The sequence below is a fragment of the Plasmodium yoelii genome, assembly GCF_900002385.2.
Source record: "Plasmodium yoelii strain 17X genome assembly, chromosome: 7".
NCBI lineage: Eukaryota > Apicomplexa > Aconoidasida > Haemosporida > Plasmodiidae > Plasmodium > Plasmodium yoelii.
Window position 1 is genome coordinate 389,900 of NC_036179.2, and position 23,527 is coordinate 413,426.

The 23,527-nt window shown below is 21.7% G+C and overlaps 10 protein-coding genes across 10 annotated transcripts; 3 read left to right on the forward strand and 7 right to left on the reverse strand.

Moving 5' to 3' along the window:
• Positions 1-1,096: 1,096 nt before the first annotated feature.
• Positions 1,097-2,563, reverse strand: PY17X_0705000 (uncharacterized protein; the record flags this gene model as incomplete). Its single annotated transcript, XM_723233.1, has 1 exon — positions 1,097-2,563. One exon carries the CDS (start codon positions 2,561-2,563, stop codon positions 1,097-1,099), a length of 1,467 nt encoding a protein of 488 aa, XP_728326.1.
• Positions 2,564-4,398: 1,835 nt separating this feature from the next.
• PY17X_0705100 (conserved protein, unknown function) lies at positions 4,399-5,559 on the reverse strand (the record flags this gene model as incomplete). Its single annotated transcript, XM_724624.2, has 1 exon — positions 4,399-5,559. One exon carries the CDS (start codon positions 5,557-5,559, stop codon positions 4,399-4,401), a length of 1,161 nt encoding a protein of 386 aa, XP_729717.2.
• Positions 5,560-6,646: 1,087 nt separating this feature from the next.
• On the forward strand, positions 6,647-7,510 carry PY17X_0705200 (crystalloid-specific PH domain-containing protein; the record flags this gene model as incomplete). The annotated part of the gene is made up of 1 exon (XM_724623.1): positions 6,647-7,510. The coding sequence occupies one exon, from the start codon at positions 6,647-6,649 to the stop codon at positions 7,508-7,510; it is 864 nt and encodes a 287-aa protein (XP_729716.1).
• Positions 7,511-8,354: 844 nt separating this feature from the next.
• PY17X_0705300 (cytochrome c oxidase assembly factor 5, putative) lies at positions 8,355-8,612 on the forward strand (the record flags this gene model as incomplete). Its single annotated transcript, XM_022955480.1, has 1 exon — positions 8,355-8,612. One exon carries the CDS (start codon positions 8,355-8,357, stop codon positions 8,610-8,612), a length of 258 nt encoding a protein of 85 aa, XP_022811755.1.
• A 554-nt stretch (positions 8,613-9,166) lies between these two features.
• PY17X_0705400 (uncharacterized protein) lies at positions 9,167-11,095 on the reverse strand (the record flags this gene model as incomplete). The annotated part of the gene is made up of 1 exon (XM_724622.1): positions 9,167-11,095. One exon carries the CDS (start codon positions 11,093-11,095, stop codon positions 9,167-9,169), a length of 1,929 nt encoding a protein of 642 aa, XP_729715.1.
• A 1,095-nt stretch (positions 11,096-12,190) lies between these two features.
• Positions 12,191-13,286, reverse strand: PY17X_0705500 (ATP synthase-associated protein, putative; the record flags this gene model as incomplete). Its single annotated transcript, XM_022955481.1, has 5 exons — positions 12,191-12,212; positions 12,358-12,412; positions 12,561-12,716; positions 12,946-13,032; positions 13,241-13,286. The coding sequence occupies 5 exons, from the start codon at positions 13,284-13,286 to the stop codon at positions 12,191-12,193; spliced, it is 366 nt and encodes a 121-aa protein (XP_022811756.1).
• A 707-nt stretch (positions 13,287-13,993) lies between these two features.
• Positions 13,994-14,449, forward strand: PY17X_0705600 (SAYSvFN domain-containing protein, putative; the record flags this gene model as incomplete). Its single annotated transcript, XM_022955482.1, has 1 exon — positions 13,994-14,449. The coding sequence occupies one exon, from the start codon at positions 13,994-13,996 to the stop codon at positions 14,447-14,449; it is 456 nt and encodes a 151-aa protein (XP_022811757.1).
• A 401-nt stretch (positions 14,450-14,850) lies between these two features.
• Positions 14,851-15,672, reverse strand: PY17X_0705700 (translation initiation factor IF-3, putative; the record flags this gene model as incomplete). Its single annotated transcript, XM_022955484.1, has 4 exons — positions 14,851-15,024; positions 15,149-15,215; positions 15,340-15,410; positions 15,496-15,672. 4 exons carry the CDS (start codon positions 15,670-15,672, stop codon positions 14,851-14,853), a joined length of 489 nt encoding a protein of 162 aa, XP_022811758.1.
• A 617-nt stretch (positions 15,673-16,289) lies between these two features.
• On the reverse strand, positions 16,290-17,535 carry PY17X_0705800 (ankyrin-repeat protein, putative; the record flags this gene model as incomplete). The annotated part of the gene is made up of 6 exons (XM_022955485.1): positions 16,290-16,412; positions 16,566-16,664; positions 16,781-16,888; positions 17,016-17,111; positions 17,297-17,355; positions 17,463-17,535. 6 exons carry the CDS (start codon positions 17,533-17,535, stop codon positions 16,290-16,292), a joined length of 558 nt encoding a protein of 185 aa, XP_022811759.1.
• Positions 17,536-18,263: 728 nt separating this feature from the next.
• Positions 18,264-23,190, reverse strand: PY17X_0705900 (conserved Plasmodium protein, unknown function; the record flags this gene model as incomplete). The annotated part of the gene is made up of 2 exons (XM_721062.2): positions 18,264-18,333; positions 18,512-23,190. 2 exons carry the CDS (start codon positions 23,188-23,190, stop codon positions 18,264-18,266), a joined length of 4,749 nt encoding a protein of 1,582 aa, XP_726155.2.
• Positions 23,191-23,527: the final 337 nt, after the last annotated feature.

Sequence of the window (23,527 nt, forward strand, 5' to 3'; positions counted from 1 at the left end):
AAGTTATTTAAGTCCCCTTATCAAAAAAATATATATTTATTTTTTCATTTTACAAGTTTTTTCTTTGGGTTTTGTTTGCCTTCTTTTGTTTCAAATACATAGTTGCTACATTTTTAAGAATACTATTTTTACAAGAAAAGGAAAACAAATTGACAAACAATAAGCTTATCTATTATTTTTTGTTTTTATTTATTGTATTTTTTACTATTACCCAAATATAAAAAAATATATTGAAGGAGAAGTTTTATACATTTATTGATGTTGTTTTCGTGCAATAAAATTATTGTATTTATCAAAAAAATTTCTATAAAAATCTACCGACATTTACATTTCATTATTCGCCATTTTTTTATGTGCTATTATGGATATATATAAAATATTGTGTAGTTATGCATATACATGTTTTATTAGCGTTATATTTGTTGCAGAATATTAAATATCATCTTTTTATAAATTATTCGTTAAACAATTTTTAAATAAGGATATACATCCAATTTTTTATTTAATACATATAATAAAATTGAAGAAGAAAAAAAAAATACATTAAATATATTCTAGACTATTTGGTGTATATTCCCAAAAGATCAAATATCATTCACATAATAAACAATCTTTTTCACCTCCTCTTATTATAGCTTTATTAAAATTGCAACTTTAAAAACTATGTATATTGTATTATACACAAATAAATTTTTGATTTGTATATATATACCATTTTTCTAACGAACTAGCTATTTCTTATTATTATATGACTAGGAATTAATCCCTATTTTAATATGGCATATTTCTAGCATATTTTAAATTTCGAACTTGTAGGTGTGTTAAAATACAGTGTTACGTATATATACATATATATAATTAGTGATAATATAATAGTATAGACTAATGGTACAGGAAATTACGAAACGCAAAAAAAAATATATATATACATATTATCATTGAATAAACAGACGTATATATATCTGTATGTACAGATTTATTTCCATTTCAGAATATATCCATGTAGATATGCAAGCAAAGTTCACATATGCCCATATATGAACATGTACAACATAAGAACAAAAAGTAAAATAAATCATATTAAACACATACCCTCTTAGGCTTCGACTTTTAATTTACTCAACTTCTTATTACCTAATTTAGCTTCGAAATGCAATCCTGCATTTTCTGCAGAAGTAATAGCTTCAAGCAACTCTTCTTCATTTTGAGCTGTTCTTAATAAATCCCTTATCTTTTCATCCTTTATAAATTTGTTTACTTTTTTTTTATTAAAAAAATTATGTTTTTTTTTTCTTTTTAATTTTTTATCAATTGATATCATTTGAGAGGAAAGATGATATAAATTATCTTCCATATTTCCCACATATTGAGGGAAATAGTTTGTTATTAGATTGTTGAAATTGTGTTTATACAATCCTATTTTGTAGTTATTTTTTATATTTTTTTCAAAAATACCATATCCCATTTTATCATTTCCTTTTCTTTGTATAAAACTACCTAAATTGGGAATTCCACCATACACCATATTTGGATCGTTACTATACCCTCGACTATAATCATTGCTCATTATCCTATTATAGTTAATTTCATCATTATGAATTATAGTATTTAAATGATTTATTTTTGGATTTTTTTTCATAGAATTTAATCTGTTAAAAGTTGTATTAGATGTTGAGGTAACATAAAAGTCTGTTAGTTGTGCATTATCTGTATCGTTGTATATACTAGTTTTTGTTTTCTTTAATCGATCATAAGGACTCATATAATTATAATAATAATTAGTATTATGATTTTTTGTATCATTTTTATATAATAACCTTGCATGCTCATAAATATTTCGTATATTTCCATTTTTGAAATTATTACTTCCATTTTTTAGGAAATCCAATCTTTTTGATCTTCTTCTCATTATTTTTTTATTACTTTTTTCAATATCAATATTTTTTGATGAAACATTGAAATAATTTGTTGATAAATTACTTTTTAACAAGTTATTCTTAAATGCTTCTTCATCATCTTTATATATATATATTTTTTTTTTTTTTTTTTTCGATGACAATTTTTCTATATCTATTTTTTTAGTAATTTTTTGCATCCTTTTTATTAATTCAATACTAACCATAATGGTTTTATTATCTTCATTGTTTGTTTGTTTAAGTTCGTTTGATTTATTTTTATCCAAATTTATATTGGGATTTTCAAAATCTGGATTATTAGTATCGTCCTCTTTTTTTGTTGCATTGTCTTCCTCACAATTTTTTCCTACACTTTTAGTATTTTTATTTGAATCATCAACATTTTCTTCATCTTCAATTTCTGGAAATTGTTTAGCAATTTTTGCCAACTTTAACAACTGAGTTTGCACTATTCTATATTTTTTTCGTATATTTCTTCTTATTTCTTTTATATTATTTTCATATATACTAGATCTATTTGTGTCTGTTTTCATCAAAATATTTTGTTTGTTTTCACTTTCTACTCCTTTTTCTTTCGATATATTATTTTCTATATTTTCAGATTCCACATGTAGAGACAGGTCCTCATTCGAAAATATATTCCACATTTTAAACAAATTATAAATAAATTGGAAATATATATAAGTAGTAATACTAATGTGTATGGAAATATACAAAAAATAAATATAAAAAATATTTATCCTAATATATAATAAGTAACTATTAGGATTAATTTATGTTATCCACAAAACGAAGGCAAGAATTATGTGAAATAAATCCACGCTATAGAACCACAGGGATATATATATTAATCATATATATTATATGCATGTTAATTTTTCCAATACTTAAACCTACTAATTTCTAGTATCTTGTAAGTACAACATTTTTTCAGGTATGTAATATTTACATACACATGATGTCTATCCTATTTTATGTGTTTGATTTTTTTTTTAAAACGATTTCTATGATCGCTATACACAAAAATATATATATATGCATACATAATAAATGTAATAAAACTATAATAAAACATATATATAATAAATTAATAAATTTTACTATAAATGTTTATATATACACACATTTTCGGCGCACATTTTTTTTTTATATTTTTTTTTAGAACTAAGATCAATTAATGTACATACTCCACATGAACGTTTTTTTTAGATCATGCACATTTATGATATAAAAGTTTCAAAAAGCACTATTATATTAATCATTATAACTATTTATTCTGGATATTTGTTTTTTTTAATATTACTCATTTCATTAAATTTTAAAATCATATTTTATCACAATTTTTTTTAAATTATCATCCATATAATACATATTTTTGTATCATATTACAATTGTTAACACACATCACAACGACATTAATAGGAATAAAAATATAAGCATTATATTTATTTCTTTTTATTCTCCATTTTTATATCAATAAAAAAAATATAGCTATTTTTTTATAAGTATAGAATATATTATAATATCGTCCTTTCCCCTTAAAAAAACATGTGTAACTACATTAATCAAAACTTTTATCATTTTTTCTAGTTTTTTAAACTTAAAATTTATTATATATATATATATATATATATATATATATATTCATATTCTATAAATTTAGAATATTTTCATAAAATTTCGAAAAATGGATATGTGCCAAAAGTTTTAATTTTATCAATAATAAATTAATAAATTGGTTACATAAGTTATTCAGTATATTTTCAATACCCAAATAACATAAGTTTATATTATGTTTTGTTATTATTACATTTTTATTTGTACGTGTAAAATATAGGATCGATGTTATTTTCAATTCCCCCTATTCTCCAAATGTATTACACACCAAATTAGCTGATTTTTCAAAAAATCACATATATTTGTTGCATATATATTTAATTAAAAATTATATGTAAAAATTTGTAAGGGCGTATTAATATATTATTTCCTAATCCATATTCTTGACATTTCATATATTAATTTATTTGGAAAAAACTTAAGAAACGTACAAAAATAATAGTATACTGTTTTAAATAATATGAAAATAAGCACACACATATATATATTCGTATGAATTATGCATTAAAAACATATTGAATGACAAAGCATATCCATTTATACAAATAAAAATCCAAATAGTTGTAAAATGAATTATATTAATTAGATCAAAATATGTAATGAAAATTAAAAAATAATTTACTACTATAATTGATTTATTGAGTTTTATATTTCTTTAGCTTATCAAATATTTATTTTATATATAAGAGAAATATATACGCATGCATATCCATTGCTCAATTACCTTGCTAATATAAAGGACTTTTTACTTTATCATCTTAGATAACATATTTTATATATGAATACTTCTTTTTGGAGGGTTATCTTTTTCTATTTCTATACAAAACTACCATTTTATATCTCCTTTTTTTGTTTCCCTTTTGGTCTATAAATTATCATCATCATTATCTTCAGATTCTTCATTTTGTTCGCTCTCATCATCTTCTTTTAGTATTTCTTTTTTGCTTATTTTTTCCTCATCTTCAGCTTGTTTTTTAATTTTATTTAAATTTATTACACCATTTTCTTTTGCATTTTCCTTTTTTCCATTAACAAAAACTTGAGTACCCTTCTCATCGGGTTTAATATTAATCCTTAGTAAATTATCCTTTTTGATATTTTTATATGATTCATTATCAACATTATCTAGATTTATTAATATGCCTTTTATTTTAAAATTTGCACAAAATGATGCTTCAGTCAAGCTGTTAACCCATGATAATGTTTTTAATTTATTATTTGTACAAAAAATTTGATCGACATTTTTATAAACAAAAGAAAAACATTGTTCAACATTGCCAATGATTTTAATAGGTAATTCTATAATATTTAATAAATAAGTCATTTTTTTTTTTTTTTTATAAAATATAGAAAAACCATTATGATTAACTATTCCTTGAACATTGTCTATAGAATGCTTTAACCCATTTGATGATGACACAAATTTTAATTTTCCGGTTTTCGAGATATTACATTTTTTATAATCTTCGTAATTGTTCAACTGGTTTTTATTTATATATTTTTTTAATTCCATTGCTTTATTTTCTAAATAATCAGATTTCTTATTTAACGAATTTATTTGTTCTAAATTATGTTCTAACATATTTTTAGTTATTTCATCATCATCTTGATAATTATCATTAGTTTTGTCTTTTCGATTTTTTAAATTATTTAATGCACGATTATATGACTCTTTTATTTTTTTTGCAAGTTTTCTTTTGTTTTTGGATTGTTTTAATAGTGATTTTACTTCATCTTCTAGTGATGCATCATATTCATTTTGTATTAAGTTATCATATTCATCATTATTTTTATTATAATAGCTATTATATCCTTCTATCTTATTTTTAATTACCTTCAAATTACTAGTTATAAAATTACTAACAATATTATGAACGTTACTCTTTATATCATTTGGAGATACTTTATCAAAACTATACAACTTATGTGTTGCATAAGATACCGGTAAAAAAGATTGGCATATTCCATTTCTTATTAATAGACAAGACACAAATAATATATATGAAATTTTTATTGAGCTTTTCATTTTTCTTCCTTTTCTATCGATAAAAAGCAAAATATAATAAACCAAAATTATTTAATTTATTCAAAAAATATTATTATGTATGAACAGTTAGTAATTATTTTTGGAATAGCTATGCATATATGCGTATATTTAATATAAAAAAAAAAAAAAACAGAACAAAAATATTTGAATTTGTTAAACTGTAACACTTATGTGTTAGTTTTACATTAGTATAATAATAACAAATGTAGTTTCTACATATAGACATATATATATATTTTTTAGTTGAACATATAATACTCCTTACTTTATAGCAACGAACAAAAATTAACGTATCCAAAATGAAATTCAACTTGAACAAATATATTGACAATATAGATTAATATTTTAATTAACAAAACAAAAAAATATAGAAAAACTATAAACAAACACGTGATTATTTTTTTATATCAAAATTCAAAAATTGAAATAATTTTAATATTTCCATAGCTAGCTGGATGTTGTTTTTTTTTATCCTATTTCCTTATAAAATTTTTAGTTGTGTGCAAGTGTGTATATAACTGTGTGCTTCTAAGAATAAATGCATACATACATGAATTACCATTATTATATACCCCTGTAAATACACATTTTTTTAATTAAATAAGCCATTTTATATTCTTATTTATGTATATTATAAATGTGCATGGTATTTATTGATTTTTTTTTTGTATGCGTTCATACTTTCATTCATATATATTCCTTTTACCAAATACCTCGAAAAATAAAAATATGAATGCATACACAAACAAAAGTATAGTATAGTTTTTATATTACCACAAAAAATGCATAAAACGGTGTGCTTTATTTATTATGTAAAATGTGTATATGTATAAATAAATAAAATAAAAATATTATTTTAATTTCCATAAGAGATAAAATAAACGAAAAGTTACCACATATATTTTTCCCTCTATATATAAATTGTTTTTACATTTCAACGTCATTTTTTTTGTAATATATAATATATATTAATTATTTCTGAAATTTTTCATTTTTTAATAGCAAATCTATATTTTTGTTCCATATTTTGTTGTTATTGTAAATTGTAAAAAAATAAAATATAACAATGAAAGTTTTTGTGTCTATTTCCTTTGTTTGTTTAATAGCCTTTTGTAGAGGCCATAAAAATTTCTCAAGAAGAAATAATTACTTGCAATATTTGAGATCTCAAACATTTATGCAAGAAAAACCTAAATTAACAAATTTTAATGGTAATTATTCAGAAGATATAACTGAGTTCGATATACATGAAGACGATGAATATAACAATCTTAAAAATGACGACACAAAAGATACATCAAATGACAAAGATATGAAAGAGAATAATAAGTTAGAGTTTAAAAATCTAGACAAAGAATTAAATACTATTGAGGTTAATAATCCTGATAGTATAAATATTATGGGAAGTGGAAAAGAATGTTCAGTTAATGAAAAAGGAGAATTAGACGTTTCAATAAACTCACAAGATATTTTTAATTTAATTAAATATATGGTCGAAATAACATCAAATAGTATAATAATTAAAGATATTAAAAATTCAAATGTTGTTAAAGAATTATCATATGACCATATTAAACTACCAATCGAAACCATTGAAGAAACACGAGAATGTTGGAGCATTAAATTCAATAAAGAGAAAATTATATTTTGTGAAAAAAATAAACAAAACAGAGATAATTGGGTTAAAGATATATTAAAAGCTTTATTTTGTTATAATACAAATAATCTAACAATTGAAAATAATCAAAAAGTATATAAACAAAAATCCGATATACCAAAGCATTCAACTGTTAATGAAAGAATTCAAAATTTAAAAGAAACATTAACTAATGACAAAAACAACTTTGATAAACAAAAAAGTACAAAACATAATAACAATATTGTAATTTCCAATTTAAAAAATAGCAATCCAAATATTTCTCTCAAATGAATGCACATACATAGTTAAAACGAATAGGGAAAAAAAAATCTCCAAAATGCTAAAAAAATAGTTGTTCGTTTTTCATGAACTATTTTGTTATTTCATCATTTTTCGATTCATTTGATATTTTATTTAGTATACATATATTTGTGTGTCATCCTGTAACTGTTTTACATTGCTATACTTTTTTACATTGCATTTTTTAATTAAAATAACGTATAATCATTGCGATCAATTTTCATTTTGTCATTTAATTAAGTTAAAAATAATTTAATTTATAAAAAATTAAAAAACGAAAAAATATAGAACTATATCTTGATATCCGTAATTTATATATTTTAAAATGAAATATATATTTTATTGAAATATAATAAATGAAAAAGTTAATAAAAAAAATTTCTTCTTTCATTATTTTGAAAAATATTTCCATATTTTTATACTTTATATGTCAATAATAGCTCGCCAAATTACATACAGACATATATTATACGAATGTATGTATGACCTTTGTCATTTTATTTCCAATAGCCTTTTCTTTTAATGGGGAATTATGCTATGTAAGTATTTCCCTCATATAATTATTTTTATTTATTTAATTTTTTTAAATAATGACAGACAGGAATACAAACCATAATTATTTTCCTTTTATTTACTTTTGGGATTAGAATAATAACAAAAATATTTTAAAGAATTATATATTTTTACATTTCTATATGCACACAAATATGTGTATCAATGTGTGATATGAATAAAATTAAAATTTTAATTCATTCAAATAAACTATTGAAAAAAAACATATTGTTCGTTCTCATCTAAATTTATCCACATATTAGTTAAATTTTTTTTTTTGAATATGCTCAATATAAAGTCAGATACCCCTCATAGAAAAGCATCAAATTCATGTAAACAAATATTAAACGACATGATAGCATGTTATCAAAATACAATTTGTTATAAAAAAGGAGATAGAACTTTTGAAGAATGTTTGCATAATCATAATTTAGACGAAGTTGATGAAAGTTGTATTATTTTGAGAAAAGCTTATGCTCAATGCCGTCGAAATATGTTGAATGGAAATTACAAAATGATGGGAAATCCATTATCAAGATAATTAGCAATGAGTTTGAAAACAAAAAATCGAATAAAAAAACATAGAAAAAAAAAAGAAAAAATATGAGGAAAAGGTGAACAAAATTAAAAAAACAAAATTAATTAAAACATAAAACATTGTGCATAATATAATAAATATGCCACAAGGACAAATGTATATATATCCAAATTTTATTTTATTATTTGATTTTAAAAATTAATGGCGAAATTAAAGACGTGTCACATAAAACGCCAACGTATATTTACATAAACAGACAAAACAGCATTTGCAAAATAGAAACATTGCAAAATCGAAACATTGCAATTTCACAATTTTGTATACTTCCAATTTTTTTGTTTATCTATTCATTTTTATGTTTGTATTTGTATATATGCTTCTTTTTCGCTCTCCCATTTCCGAGCATTTAAAAAAATAAAAATATGTGATAAGTACATATATTTATTTGATTTTTTATATCTTTAAAAACTTTGTACTATTATAAATTTTAATTTAATCATTTATATATACTACATATACCCCTCAAATATTTACTTTATTCTTGACTTTTTATCAGATTATTTTTTTTTGTTTTGGTAATATGGAGAGATTTTTTTCATAGGTACTATTTCATCTAATTTTGTATCGTCTGTTTTTAATATAAAGTCAGTTGTTAGATTAAATGCTTGGGGTTTTACTTTAATATATTTATATCTTATAGGCATATCATCAATCAAATCTTCATATCCACTAGAATCATTTTCCAAGTATTCTATTTCATGATTTTGTTTCTCCCATTTCTTTGTTTTCCCATTTATATTATTCTGATTATCTTCATTATTATTATTGTCAAATGATAGGGTGTTGTTATTTTCATAATTCGCAGGGGGTTCACAATATATAGGTACTAATATTTTTTTCAATGTATGCTCATGTTTTCCTTTTTTAAAACATTTTTTACACAAAGTATAATTATCACAAGTGTTACATTCGAATACATAACTTAAAGGCATAATTGCATATTGGCATTCGTCGCATAAATACCATAAATCGGTATCACTATACTCTTGATTATTTTTATTATTAGCTTTATATTGTTCTAAATTTTTTGAATTATCATTTATTTTTTTTTTATCATTTTTGTTATTCACTCCATTATTAATGTCACTTTTATTAGGTAGCGTGATACTCGTATCTTTGTTATTTTCTTTATTTTTTAATTCTTCTAAAAGCATTTTTTTTTTTAATTCTCTTTTTTTTATTCGTTTTTCTTTTTTTCTATCTCTTTTTTTTTTTTTTTTTTCGTTTTCTTGTCTTACACTATTATCTATTTTCCTCGGTGCAGAATTTATAATATTTCCATTTTGTTCTTCAAATCGAAAATTATATGTTTTTTCAAATTTTTCAGATTTTTCTAATTCTTCATCATCTATTTCATCTATATCTTCATAAATATTATGAATTTTATCTTCTCTCCATAATTCTTTTAATATATAATCTCTTAAAAATTCCTCATCTTTATTTAAATCATCTTTCCAATATTCTTTTAATAAATTATCACTTTCTTTAATATGGTTTGATGTGCTAAGAAAATTTTCAAAATATTTTTTTTCTTCCAATATTTCATTTTCTGTCTTTTCTTTTATTGTAAAAAAATCACCTTCGTTTTCATCATTATTTTTTGCATATTCTTCATCAGCAATTTTGCATGCTTCAAGAATTTTTTTTTTTAGTTCATCTTGTTCATCAAAATAACTTTTTCGATTTTTTGAAGAATATGCTTCTTTTTCTTTATTAAGAAGGTTTTCTTCTTCATTATCAAAAGCTTGTGATCCTTCCTTTAGTAATATATCTTTGTAAAATTCTGAATAATTTATGCTTTTTTTCGTTTCATTTTCATTATTATCATTTTTTTTATTCTCACCTTCAATGTCATCTTCATCTCTCTCCTCTTTTGATACATCATCCTTTGACGTATCTGTGTCAAAATCACTGTCATGAAAAAAACAATCGTCTTTTTTATTTAATAAACTAGAATCTTTACTTTTTAATTTAAGTAGCAAATTAGAAAATTTTTTTTTAAATTTCGATGTTAATAATAATCCATCATGGTCTTCGTCACTACTCGAGCTGTTTTCACCACTCGACGAGGACTCTGATTCTTCTACTTTTTCTTTTGTATTTTTATTTTTATCTATATATTTTTTACATTTTTTATTCCCTTTTTCTTCATTAACCATTTCGTCACTTTTAGTAGATCCCGCATCTTTCAAATCATCATATTCCTCTTCGTTCATATCATTACTGTTACCAGTTTGTTCAAATATTTCATTTTTTTTATTTTTTTTATTCTTTTTATTCTTTTTATTTCCATCAATAGCCCCAGTCTTCCTCTTTTTATTCACAATAAAATCTTTTGTTTCGCCGTTTTCGCCATTTTCTTCAATAAAATTCTCCTTTTCTTTTTCTTTTTCAAAAACAACACTATTTTGTACAATTTCTTTCATTTTGTCCTCTCAAAAAAGGGATATTTAAATTACTACTAAATACATATGCGCATAAAAATGGTTACGTATGTGTATTATGAATTTATTAATTATATTTTATTCACTATTCAATAATAGCATGCTTTTAAATATTCCCTTATTAGTTATATTATTATCTATGTGAATATTTAATTTTATGAAAACATATAGACTATTATATATTATACTATATAGCCTTTATGTTGTTTTTCGTTCGTTATGAACTTAAATCTTAAGGGCCACATAAAATATGCATTTATTTTTTGGGAATTTTAATACTGAAACATTATATTATCATTTTTTCTAAATTATATTAATAATATATAATTTACTTCATTATATAATAATTAAAAAAATAGTAACATCATAATTTTTTACTCTTTATTTTCTATGCTTTTATAAGATATATTATTATTTTTTTTTTACTTGAAAAAAATGAAGAATAAGAAGCGAAAAAATATATTATTTATTTTTTTTATATATACACGCATAATAGAATATACATTATATATTTTTTTTTATGAATTTTTTTTTATAGTAGCCATTTAAATTTAATCTGTTTGTCATTCTGCTACATTTTTAAATTTAACAAATAAAAAGGAAAACATAAAACGAAAAAAGGAGATCGCTTAAAAGAGTAAAAATATAATAAAATATATTTTTTAATTTATATTAAACTATTAAAATAAAATTATGGAAAAAAGGTAGCAACGAGAATGAAATAAGTATATTCTATGATCAGGCACACTTTACATTATACATATAAATATACATATATATGTTGTTTATTTTTAAATAAGTTAAATGGACTACTATTCCATTATATGAGTTTTTTATCAACAAAAAAAAATAATAATAAAATAAATATATGTACAATAAAACCATAATTGACTATCCCAAAATAACATAGGATATAATAAAATATTAATTGTATAAAATTAAAAAATAATAAAAAAATAAAATACATTATATTTGAAAATAAATTTATGGTAGCAGAAAAAATTCTGCGAATAGTTACATAAACATTATTCCATGTTTATATTATTTTCTAAATTTCGAATTATCATCCTTATATAATTATAGTCTATATGTATCATCCCTAAAAATTAATTTAAAAAAAAAAAAATATGCAAACGTATAAAATTATAAAAATTGTCTATACATCCAACTACGCTATAAGATACATGGATGCTCACAAAAATATATAATTTCCTCATTTATTATTTATTTTTTTTCTTTATTACAATGGTTGAAAGGGCATTCTTAAAGCAACTGGATCATAATATTTGCATAAATTTCCTAAATAAAAGATATAAAAATAAATAAGAGCATTTAACAAATAACTATTTAAATAATTTTAGGGGGATAAGAAAATTCCCATTTTATATTTCCAAGTCATATTATGTTTTATATATATACATGCATACATACATACATACATACATACCTATATATTTCATTGATAAGTTGTAACCCGTGTCATTATAAAACAACATTTGTTTTTCCATAAATCTTCTCCGACTTTCATTTGACACATGCATTGTATCAAAATATGATATTTTAAGATATCTATATAAATAATAGGTTCCATAATAAAACATTCCTGAATACAGAAAAAATTGTAAAAAAGATGAAACATAGGATATATATTTTTTAAAATTTCCAATCATTATATATATCTTAGTGTCATATTGTGGGAAACACAATTTATATAATAATAATTCCAATACTTATAACCATAAGCAGTTGAAAATAATCCCCATAAATAGTTCAAAATGAATCTTAAAAATAAAACCATCATATTTTATAATATCATAATGATAAATTTGTACCTCCACATATTCCAAACAAAATGCTGTGTGTTATGCTAGGGCCCTTAAGACTTGTGAAAACTCTATTACAGCATCTTCCGCAAAAACCTGAAAGAATGCCCATATTTATAATGAATAAAAAGAAATATAAATAAAAAATATAGAGTGAAACAGTAGTATATGATCAACTATCACACACATACATAAATATATATAAACAATTCCTAAATTAGTTACAAAATTTTTAACTCATATTTGAATTTTTCTCTTGTTAATATCCATTTTTTTCAATGTATAATGAATAATTTTATTTTACCTTTTTTTTTTGTTTTCTCCCCCCCTTCGAGTACCTTATTTTTCATTTTCACGATTTGGAGTTTAGTATTTTGTAAAAACTTAAAAAATATAGTTAGGCATAATTAAAATTTATTTAGTATTTTTTTCATGAACATATTTTTAAATCGAGCATTCAACTAAAAATTCTGTATATGAATAAGTATAATAATTTAGCTAAAGTAACAATATCTTAATTTATTTCATAAAATAAAATTTATAACACTCATACAGTTAATATAAATCTTGAAAAAGTGTAAAATATCATTAAATGAGCATATACAATTATTTATATATATGCATTCAAATTATGAATTATTTTTTTATTTCGTATTTTTATATGTAATTTTTTTGGCAAAGTGTAGGTGAATTAATTAATAAAAAGCAAATAAATTAATTATATTTAAAAAATTAAAATTAGGCATAAGAAAAATATAGCAAAATTAATTATGCTCCATTTAATCCTTTACACCTTTACTATTTATTTTTAATTTATTTTTTACTCATTTTCATATCAGCTAGCACAAATTACCACATATATAATTATTTATTTTTATACCTTTAAAATATCCTCTTAAAGAGTTGCAAATGTACAATTATTGTTTCATATAAAGTAGCTAAATAAAGCGAGACAATATATGTATGCATACACACATAACATTTGTTTTTACCCAAATAACACACAACAAATTGGTTATTACCCAATCATATACAATATCTATGTATATATATTATTATGTCAAAAAAAAAAAAGAATTCAAAAAATAAAAATGTTTCGAAATATTTTGATCCAAAGATTATTACAATCATCTTGCTACTTTCTTGTTATTTTTGTTACCACATATTTGGCGTTGCGTATATAATAATTGTTTTAATTCTTATCATATTTATAAATCTAGATCATAATAAAAATACAAATGGCCAATCCGTAAGTGCTTACTCGATATTTAACAAAGATAAAAAATATTTAATTGGTGACTTACGAATGAATCAAATTGAAAATGAATTGAGACATACCAAAGCTACTACTAATGATGATAGTGACAACTTTTTAAGATACGACGATATTCAAAGAAACAAAATACATATAAAAGGATTTTCTAAGTATAACAATAAATTATGTACTTGTGGTTCTAATAAAAAATTTAAGAAATGCTGTGGTCGGATAAAGAATGACTCATCTGACTATTGACCATTGATATCGAAAAAGAAAAGGAAAATTATATGCTAAATCACATAAAAATTAATAGCTCAAGGTCTATACAAATTTTTATTTAAAAATATAAAATATTAAAAACAAACAAAAGTTTTATAAATTGTTGTTTTTACAAAAAAAATATATTACACCGAAAAAAAAAATATATATAAAGCTGTAAACGCTCATTTATTAAAACATTATAATCATTTTTTTTTCTATTTATTTCCTTGTTATTCCATTATTGTTTACAACTTTATTACAAAATTATAACTACACGTATTCATATTGTGGTTGTTTTAGTTTCATCAATTTACATATCTAATATGTTCGTTTGTGTTTATCAATGCGTTTGTCTATGTTTTTCTCCTTTTTAGCAAAAACCTTACCTTCCTGATTTAATTTTTTTTTTTTGCTTTTAAGTTAAATAATTGAGAAACTACATTACCACTATGTCGCATGGTTTCTGAATTCCCATAAGGCTTTAATTCTTCAGATATTTTGTTGAAAATTTTTTTTACATTTTCTATATTAGTATATTCTCTTCCTTTTAGTGTCAAAATGAATTTTACCTATAACCAACAATTAATATTAAAAAAAAAAAAATATATATAAGTTTTTTTATACACAATAATTTGATGTATTAATACTTGAGTGTATATATTTTTTGGGGGTTTATTATAAAAATTATATTACCCGATGCCTTCCTATCAAAAATTGTTTTGCTGAATTTATTTTTATTAGTAAATCATTAGCCCCAATTCTAAGGATAAATACGCGTAAGCAAAATATATTCATTATAATATTTATTTATAGTATATAAAAATACACACACACACATAAATTGTACACCTGTAATAATAAACATGCTCTCTATACATCTTTACCTTGGTGTTATTCTTAGCTGTTTGACTGTCTTGTTCTCTGATTTCATCTTTAATTGTTTCATTTTTTTTTCCTAAAGAAAAAGTTAGATATTATGTTGCACCTGCTAAAAAAAATAGCTAGTTCATAGTATATATTACTTTTTTTTTTTATTTTACTTGAATGTATCGCTCATACCCATCAGAGTAGCCTGCTACATCATTCGTATCTTTCAAATAAAAATATTTGGCACAATGTACCTTAGGTATATAAAAACATTTGGCATCATTGTTAAAATTAGTTAAAAAAAATAAAAAACATGTAAAAAGCAAAAAGAATAATAACTTACTTAACATTATAAAATGTTAGTAAATAATAATAGTAATATATTTTAATAACCCAAATTTTCTACAAAATATAAATTCATTTTTTTCAATCAATTTGGAAAAGGTAATTCTTAAAGATATATTTTAAAAAATTATTACACGAAAAAAAAGAAAGTTATAACTTTTTATATGATCGAAAAAAGTTGTGTTTCTTCTTTTGAAAGGAAAATAAAAAAAATGTATATAATATATATATAATAAATTGGCAATATATATAAAGCGGTCAAAAAATAGTACAATGGAAAAGGTAGCAAAAGAATACAAAAAAAAAGTTAAAGATTTATAAAAGAGAGAACAATAAAAAAAACAGGTTAATATATATATATATGCTAAACCAATTAAGGGCAATATTTTAAATGCAATAGGACAATATTTTTCAGGTTGCTATTTTATTTCTTTTTAATTTCATAAAAAATTTTATATTTTTCACGAACAATTCATAACCATATTTATTTTGTCCGAATATTTGTCATATAAAGAAACAAATAATACATAAAATAAATGTACATGTGTGTGTTATAATATTAATAATAGTTATGGAAAATCATGCCTGATAAATTAGTGTAAAAAGTCATGGAATATTTTTTCTATTTGCGTCGCTTCATACTTACTAATAAATTAAACATGTTAGCATATGTGCTAGAATAACAATCGTATAATTTTTCTTTTTTTTCGTATAAATCTATTAGCTCATAAGAATCCATATCAAACTAAAAAGACCAAAAAAGAGAAATACAAAAACAAAATAATGCCCAAAAGAAAAGTTGGATAAATCGGGCAAGTATATATAACAAGTGACAATTTAAAAAATATAAGATAAAAGAAAAAGAGAACAAGATAACAATATAGCTTTACACACTTACATAATCTTTTATATTAGTATCCGCCCCTTTTTTAATTAATAAAAAAAAACATTCATAAAACCCATTTTTAATGGCGATATGTAAGGCTGTATCTCCATCCTGCGTTGTATATATAAAATGTACAAAATATTTATATATAATTAAAATAGCAATATCGAATTACTTATTTTGACAGGATTAAATAGAGCTATATTGCCTTATTTTTATTATTTTACCTTATTTTTTATATTGATAATATCTTTGATATCATATCTGCAAAGAACTTCGAGGCATGATATGTTGTTGTTTAAGACAATCATATGCAAGCATGTATCTCCATTCCCCTAAAAGTAAAATTGGGCAAAATTAAAAAATAAAAAATATACAAAAAAAAATTAATATTCACTATCAAAATTATACACATCATAATTACATATATCCAATAACATTTTTTCCATTTTTTCCCCTTACATTAATATGTGTATAATCACATCCTTTATTTAATAAAAAATAAAACATATTGGGGTCTTCGTTATGTGAGCATATATGCAGCAAGCTACTATCGTTCTGTAAATAAAAATAAAGCAATAAATAATGAAGTATATTACTCTCCATATACATACAATCATAAATAAGATTGTCATCTCGTATGAACATCAGCCATGCTATGGTTATATTTTATGAAAATTCATATATAATTTTTCTAATTTCTATAGTTTATTTTATTCTTATTTTTGACTTCATTTTATTACTGTAAACTTGGTATTTATCCCATTTTTTTTTAGTAATTTTTTCAATCTTTTCAAGTTTCCTACATATAAAGAAAAGAAAAACAAATATATATATATATATATATCATACAATCCATTAAATTCATATAAGCTATATGAAATGCTATGCCTGTTTTATAATGTATACCCGTGAAAACACACAAGCCTAGATCAGACAACTTATCATAAGCATAATCATTTGTTAACGTCACAGATATCATTGTTTCTTTATATTTTTTCGCAATTTATATGTATATATATTTTTGTATATATAAATTCGAAAAACAGAAACATAAAAAATATAAAAAAGAGAAAATAAAAATTATGTTTGTATATCATTCTAATATCCTTTAATGCATTAAAAATTAGTATTTTCAATATTCTTTATTTTATTTTTACAAACATAAAAGGATATTTCTCTGTCTTATTTTAAATATATATTTTTATGCGTATACTCTTTTCACATATTTGGAGAAAACGAATGTGAATCAACATATTCGCGTTAAATAATAAATTAATTTTTTTAAATTATATGCACACATGCTTTTAACATTCTACAAATTATCTTATTGAAGATTCCTCATATTTTGTATGAATGTATACTTCAAAAAAGAAAGGAAAGCAAAAATACGAAATGAAAATTATATTTCTATTTTTTATATTGAAAAACAATTGAAAAATAATAACACAAAAAAATAATAAAATATATAATGAAAATGATAAGCTAAAAATTATTTAACATATCAAAGGAGCTAAAAAAATATACGCACACATACTTACGCCGCATGCGTATTTGGTGGCGCATATGTGGATAAACGAATAAATAAACATATATATCCATAAATAAATCTTCTATTATATTGGAAATTTTGTTAAAGAATTAAAAATGGAGACTATTACTAGGGCTCGATAACTGGGCATAATCAAAGGGGCAAATATTGTATACAATTTAAATGTCTATGGGCAAATTATTTTTTAATCTTTTTTTCCTTTCATCCATAAGCCATTGCACAAAAGTTCTGAAAAAAGAAAGATCATCACAAAAATAATAGTAATAGATATAGACAATATATTTATACTTTAGTAGAAATACAATATATGTACACAAACACTATAATTTTACATCTTTTATATATTTATATCAAAAAATTCACATAACATTATAGGTAATAAATAAAAATATGTATTGATAATTACTTATTTTTGGGGTTTCCTTTATTTTCCTTTTGTGCTTTTGCCTTTTTTAATTTCTCATTGTCAATGACAAAATTTAGAGCTTCATCTAAAGGTATATAATTTTCTTTGTTTTGTAAAATATTAATTTTTGGTATTCCTGTATCAGATGATCTTATTGATGATTTTGAATCCTGATCTTCGTTTTTTATTTTACCAATTTCGTCATCATATAGTTGGTCATTCTCTTTTCTTTGTTCATCAATTTCCTTGCTCTCATTTTTACACTTTATTTCTGAATATTTTTCAAAGGTACTAGTTATACTTTCCTTTCCAACTTTTTTTATATTATTACTTTGAACTTTTTCAATATCATATCCATTCATTACTGATTCGTCTTCATCATTTTTTTCGAAGGATATTATATTTTTGTTTATATTATTATGATATTCTATTCTATTCCTGTTATTTTCATATACATTTTTTTCTATATATTCCTCATTGTCTTTACTATAACTATCTTCAAGTTGATTTTCATCATATTCTTCACTCATTTCATTTTCATTAATATTTTCTTCCTTTTCACCCATTTCATTTTCATTAATATTTTCATCATATTTTTCACTCATTTCATTTTCATTAATATTTTCTTCCTTTTCACCCATTTCATGTTCATTAATATTTTCTTCCTTTTCACCCATTTCATGTTCATTAATATTTTCTTCCTTTTCATATGTTTCACTTTCATACCCAGTCTCATCAATATAACCACTCTCTTGGCTTTCTATCACATCTTTATATTGTTCAACATTTTTATCGTCATTATCATTTTTATTATTTTCCTGATAAATATCATCTTTGCCAAAAATGTTGGTATTTTTCGTCATATATTTTTCACTGTTTTTTAATAATTTATTATTTTGATATGAAAATTTTTTTATGTTAGGAATATATTTTTCTTGATTTTGACTTGTTTTCTTTTTCATTTTTATAATAGAAGAATCACTTAAATTAGATTGTTTATCATCATATTTTGAATAACTATTTATTGTATCATATTTTGAATAACTATTTCTTGCATCATATTTCTTTTTTTCAAATGTGTTTTCGTTTTTTATTAATTTTTTTTCATTAGCGTAGTTATTATTGTCTATACAACTTCCTTCACTGTCTGTGACAACGACTTTAGGTTTTTCCAGATTTAATTTTTTTATTTTTGTGCTATTATCATTAGTATTAGGATAATGACTTTCCCTTTTTTTCAAAGTAGAAGCATTTCGATTATTTAAATAATTATAATCAAAATCATCAAATTTTATTACACTTATATTTATTAAATCATTATCAAAACTATTTGATAATGATTTCGAGACAATAGAATTTCGTTTTGGATTTTGAAAAAAATTATCTGAACATTCTTGTAAATATAAATTATCATTTATATCATGATAATGATTTCCTATTCTATTATTATATGTTTCTTCATATAAATTTCTGTACATATATTTATAATAACTTCCATCACTTGAATATTCATCGAATCTGTTCTTTTTATTATTTTTTTTATTTCGTCCAAAATTTGAATCTCGTCTATTTCTATGCCGTTGTTCTTTAGTCATTTTATCCTCTGACTTATCTTCGTTATTACCACTATTTTTATCATTTTTTACATTTTCATTAGATCTATTTTTTTCATTCATTTCTTTTCTCAATCTAATTTTTTCCTTAAATTTTTCCCTAATTTTCAATTCGTACATTTTTCTTTTTAAATTTAGTTCATCTTTTATTTTATTTTCTTCTGCAATTTTCAATTTTTCGATGTCAATCTTTTCCTTATTAAAATAGTTTTCTATTACATTTAATCTTGCTTTTATTTTTTCATTATATTCATTTTCTATCTCCTCGGAAGATTTCCCTTTTAAATTAGGACCATTTATTTCAATGTTCATATTTATATCTTTTTTTTCTTTGCTAATATTATGGTTAACTCTGTTAATTATATCTTTGTATTTTTTTTTAATTTGTTCTATTGGATCATTACTAGGCGTGAAAATATCTTCAGATGCATCTTTTAATGTGTCTACTTTTTTATTACGATTCCATTCAAAATTAATAGATTTATTTAATGTATTATTCAATTTTTCATTATTATAATTTTTTGTTTTTTTGAAATTTTTTTCTTCAAATATTTTTTTACCAAATTTATCATTTTGATCATAATATTTTCCACTAACATTATATTTATTTGTAAATCGTTCATAATCTTTTTTTTCGATATTTTTTTTAACACTAGATTTTATATCCCGTTCAAATATTTTACCCTTATTATATTTATTAAATCTGTTATTTGATTCATTTAATAAAAGTTTTTTTTGATGATCAATTATCTTTTCGTCATTTTTTTGAAATCTATTAAAATCTTCTACGTTGTTGTATTTTTTACTTATATAGTTTTCATATTTATTTTCTTCACTCTTTTTTGTTGTATACAAATTACCTATATGCTCATTAGGTTTTTTATTATCATTGTAAATATTTAACTTGTTTTGATATCTATTTTTGTTATAGTAATTTTTGTGATTGTCTTTTTCTTGATCTATATCGCCATTATTTAGATACTCTATATTTTTTTCATTGTCTAATACTTTTTCTTTTTTTTTTTCCAAAACACCACTATATTTTTGTTTTGGTGTTTCATTTTGTTCTTTGCTTTCCAAATGAAATTTCATTTTTCTTTTTAAAAATAGGTTTTCTTCTTTATCCTTGATAGTTCCTTTCCCATTATTTTTATCAATGCTATTATATCGTATTTCTCTATCTCTTTTCACATTATTACTAATATATTCAAAAGTATTATTTTCATTTTTTCGATCTTCATTATCAAGACGATATGTTTTAAAATAATTTTCTTTATCTTTCTCAAATTTATTAAAAAATTTAGATTTATACGAAATATCATCAATTGTACTATTTTTTAATTGCTTATTACTATTATATATTAGGTCCTTTTTTTCACCAATTTCTTTCATTCTGTATATATTATTTTTTGTATATTTATTTTTATTATTTTCTTCTTTCTCTTCTAATATGTCTAACTTATGTATTGCATCATATTTATCTACATTACTATTTTCATCTTTATGTAAAACATCTTTAATATTTAATTCGATTTTTTCTTGAATATTTTTACAATTTTTTGTATCGAATATATCGCTTTTTTTTTGTAATTTTTCCATAGATCGATCATCAAATGTCCTATTAAAACCGTTTTCCCTTATTTTATCTTTAATTTTATGAATATTCGGATTTAGCCAACTCTTATCTCGATCATTTATATCATCATTTATTCGGGTTTCTTTAATATATCGTTCCCCTTTACTATTGTTTGTATTGTATTTTGCTAAAAACATATTTTTTTCATGTGATTTTATTACTTTAAAATTTTGATTTTCTTTAGAAGATTCTAATGTATTTTCTTTTTTTCTTATATCATTCTCCATATTATATTCGTTACTATAATTGATTGTTTTTGCCATCATTTTCATTTTTTCAAAAGTTTCTCTTATTTTTTTTTCACCATCACTAAATTTTATTTCGTTAAATAACATCGAAGATGTATCTGCTTCTTTAAAATTATTTTTCAATCTTTCATTTACTTTTGTTTTACTCATGTTTACATTTTCTGTATTATTGGTTTCATTATTATCAATAATTTGATTTGCTATTTTTAAATTTGAAAATCTTTTTAAGTCTCTATTTTTAAATTGTTCATAATTGTTTGAAATTCTTTTTTCATGTGTTTTATTTAATAATAGTATTCTATCATTCTTGCAATTTTTATTATCATCCTTATTTTCGTATAATTTAGAATCATTTTCATTAGATAATAAATGGGTTGTACTTTCTATTTTTTGAAAAATATATTTATCACTATTATCCAAATTATTATTTTCTCCGTTTTTTAAATCATCTAATTTCATTGGGCCCATTTCGGATATTATAGTTTTTGAAAATCCACGATCCTTTTTATATGTGTAATAATTTTGAGAACTGTTCTTATCATTATTTTTTTCTCCATATTTTTCACTCCTATCTAAATATTTTGATGAAAATAATGTCCTATTCAATTTATTATATTCCAAATCATTCGATAATTTATCATTTTCAATTTTTTTAAAATTTGCATTTTTTATTTTACTATCAAAATTATCATAATATCTCTCCCTCATATTTGTATCACGGGATAAAGACGAAGAAATATTATTGATATAATTTTTTATGCCTTTTTTTTCATCAAAATTATTTTTATATTTTTCACTTTTTTCAAAATTATTATTTTTTAAATTATATTCATTATCAGTTTTTTTTAAAAATTTGGTAATCATATTGTCTTTTGTAAAATTTTTTGAATTTTCTATTTCTTTTATAGTTTTAATGTCATGTATATTATTTTTCTTATTCATATTTTCCATATAATTGTCATCACACCGATCAATGGAATAACTTTTATTTCCACCATCGATATTATTATTCGTAGTATCATCATGCATAAATGTCATATTTTTCTTGTACTTATTTATAATTTCATTTATTTTTTTTCTTTTTAAACTTCTGATATCAGTTTCTTCTCGAAAAATGTTTTTCTTCCCATTTCCTATCCTTGAGATTGACTCATGAAAGTCAAAATTTTTTACACCTTCCATATTTTCTATATTAATATTACTATTAATTAGGTTTTAATTGTTATTATCATTTCGGATGATACTAGAATTATTTACATACAACTATTTTGTGCTTTCAGAAGCTGATATATGTATACTATCTATGGTTTTACTAAAAAAATAATTACTTACATTGGTATTTTCATAAAATTTTTAATTTCTTTTTATCCAAGCTCTTTTGAGAATTATATAAATTTTATTCACTCTATTTTTTTTTCATATATATATTATTTTGGTTTTGTTCCTTTTCTTTGAATTTGTAGCTTAAACTATATTTCATAACATTGACATTTTTGTAATTATGTTCACACTTTTTTAG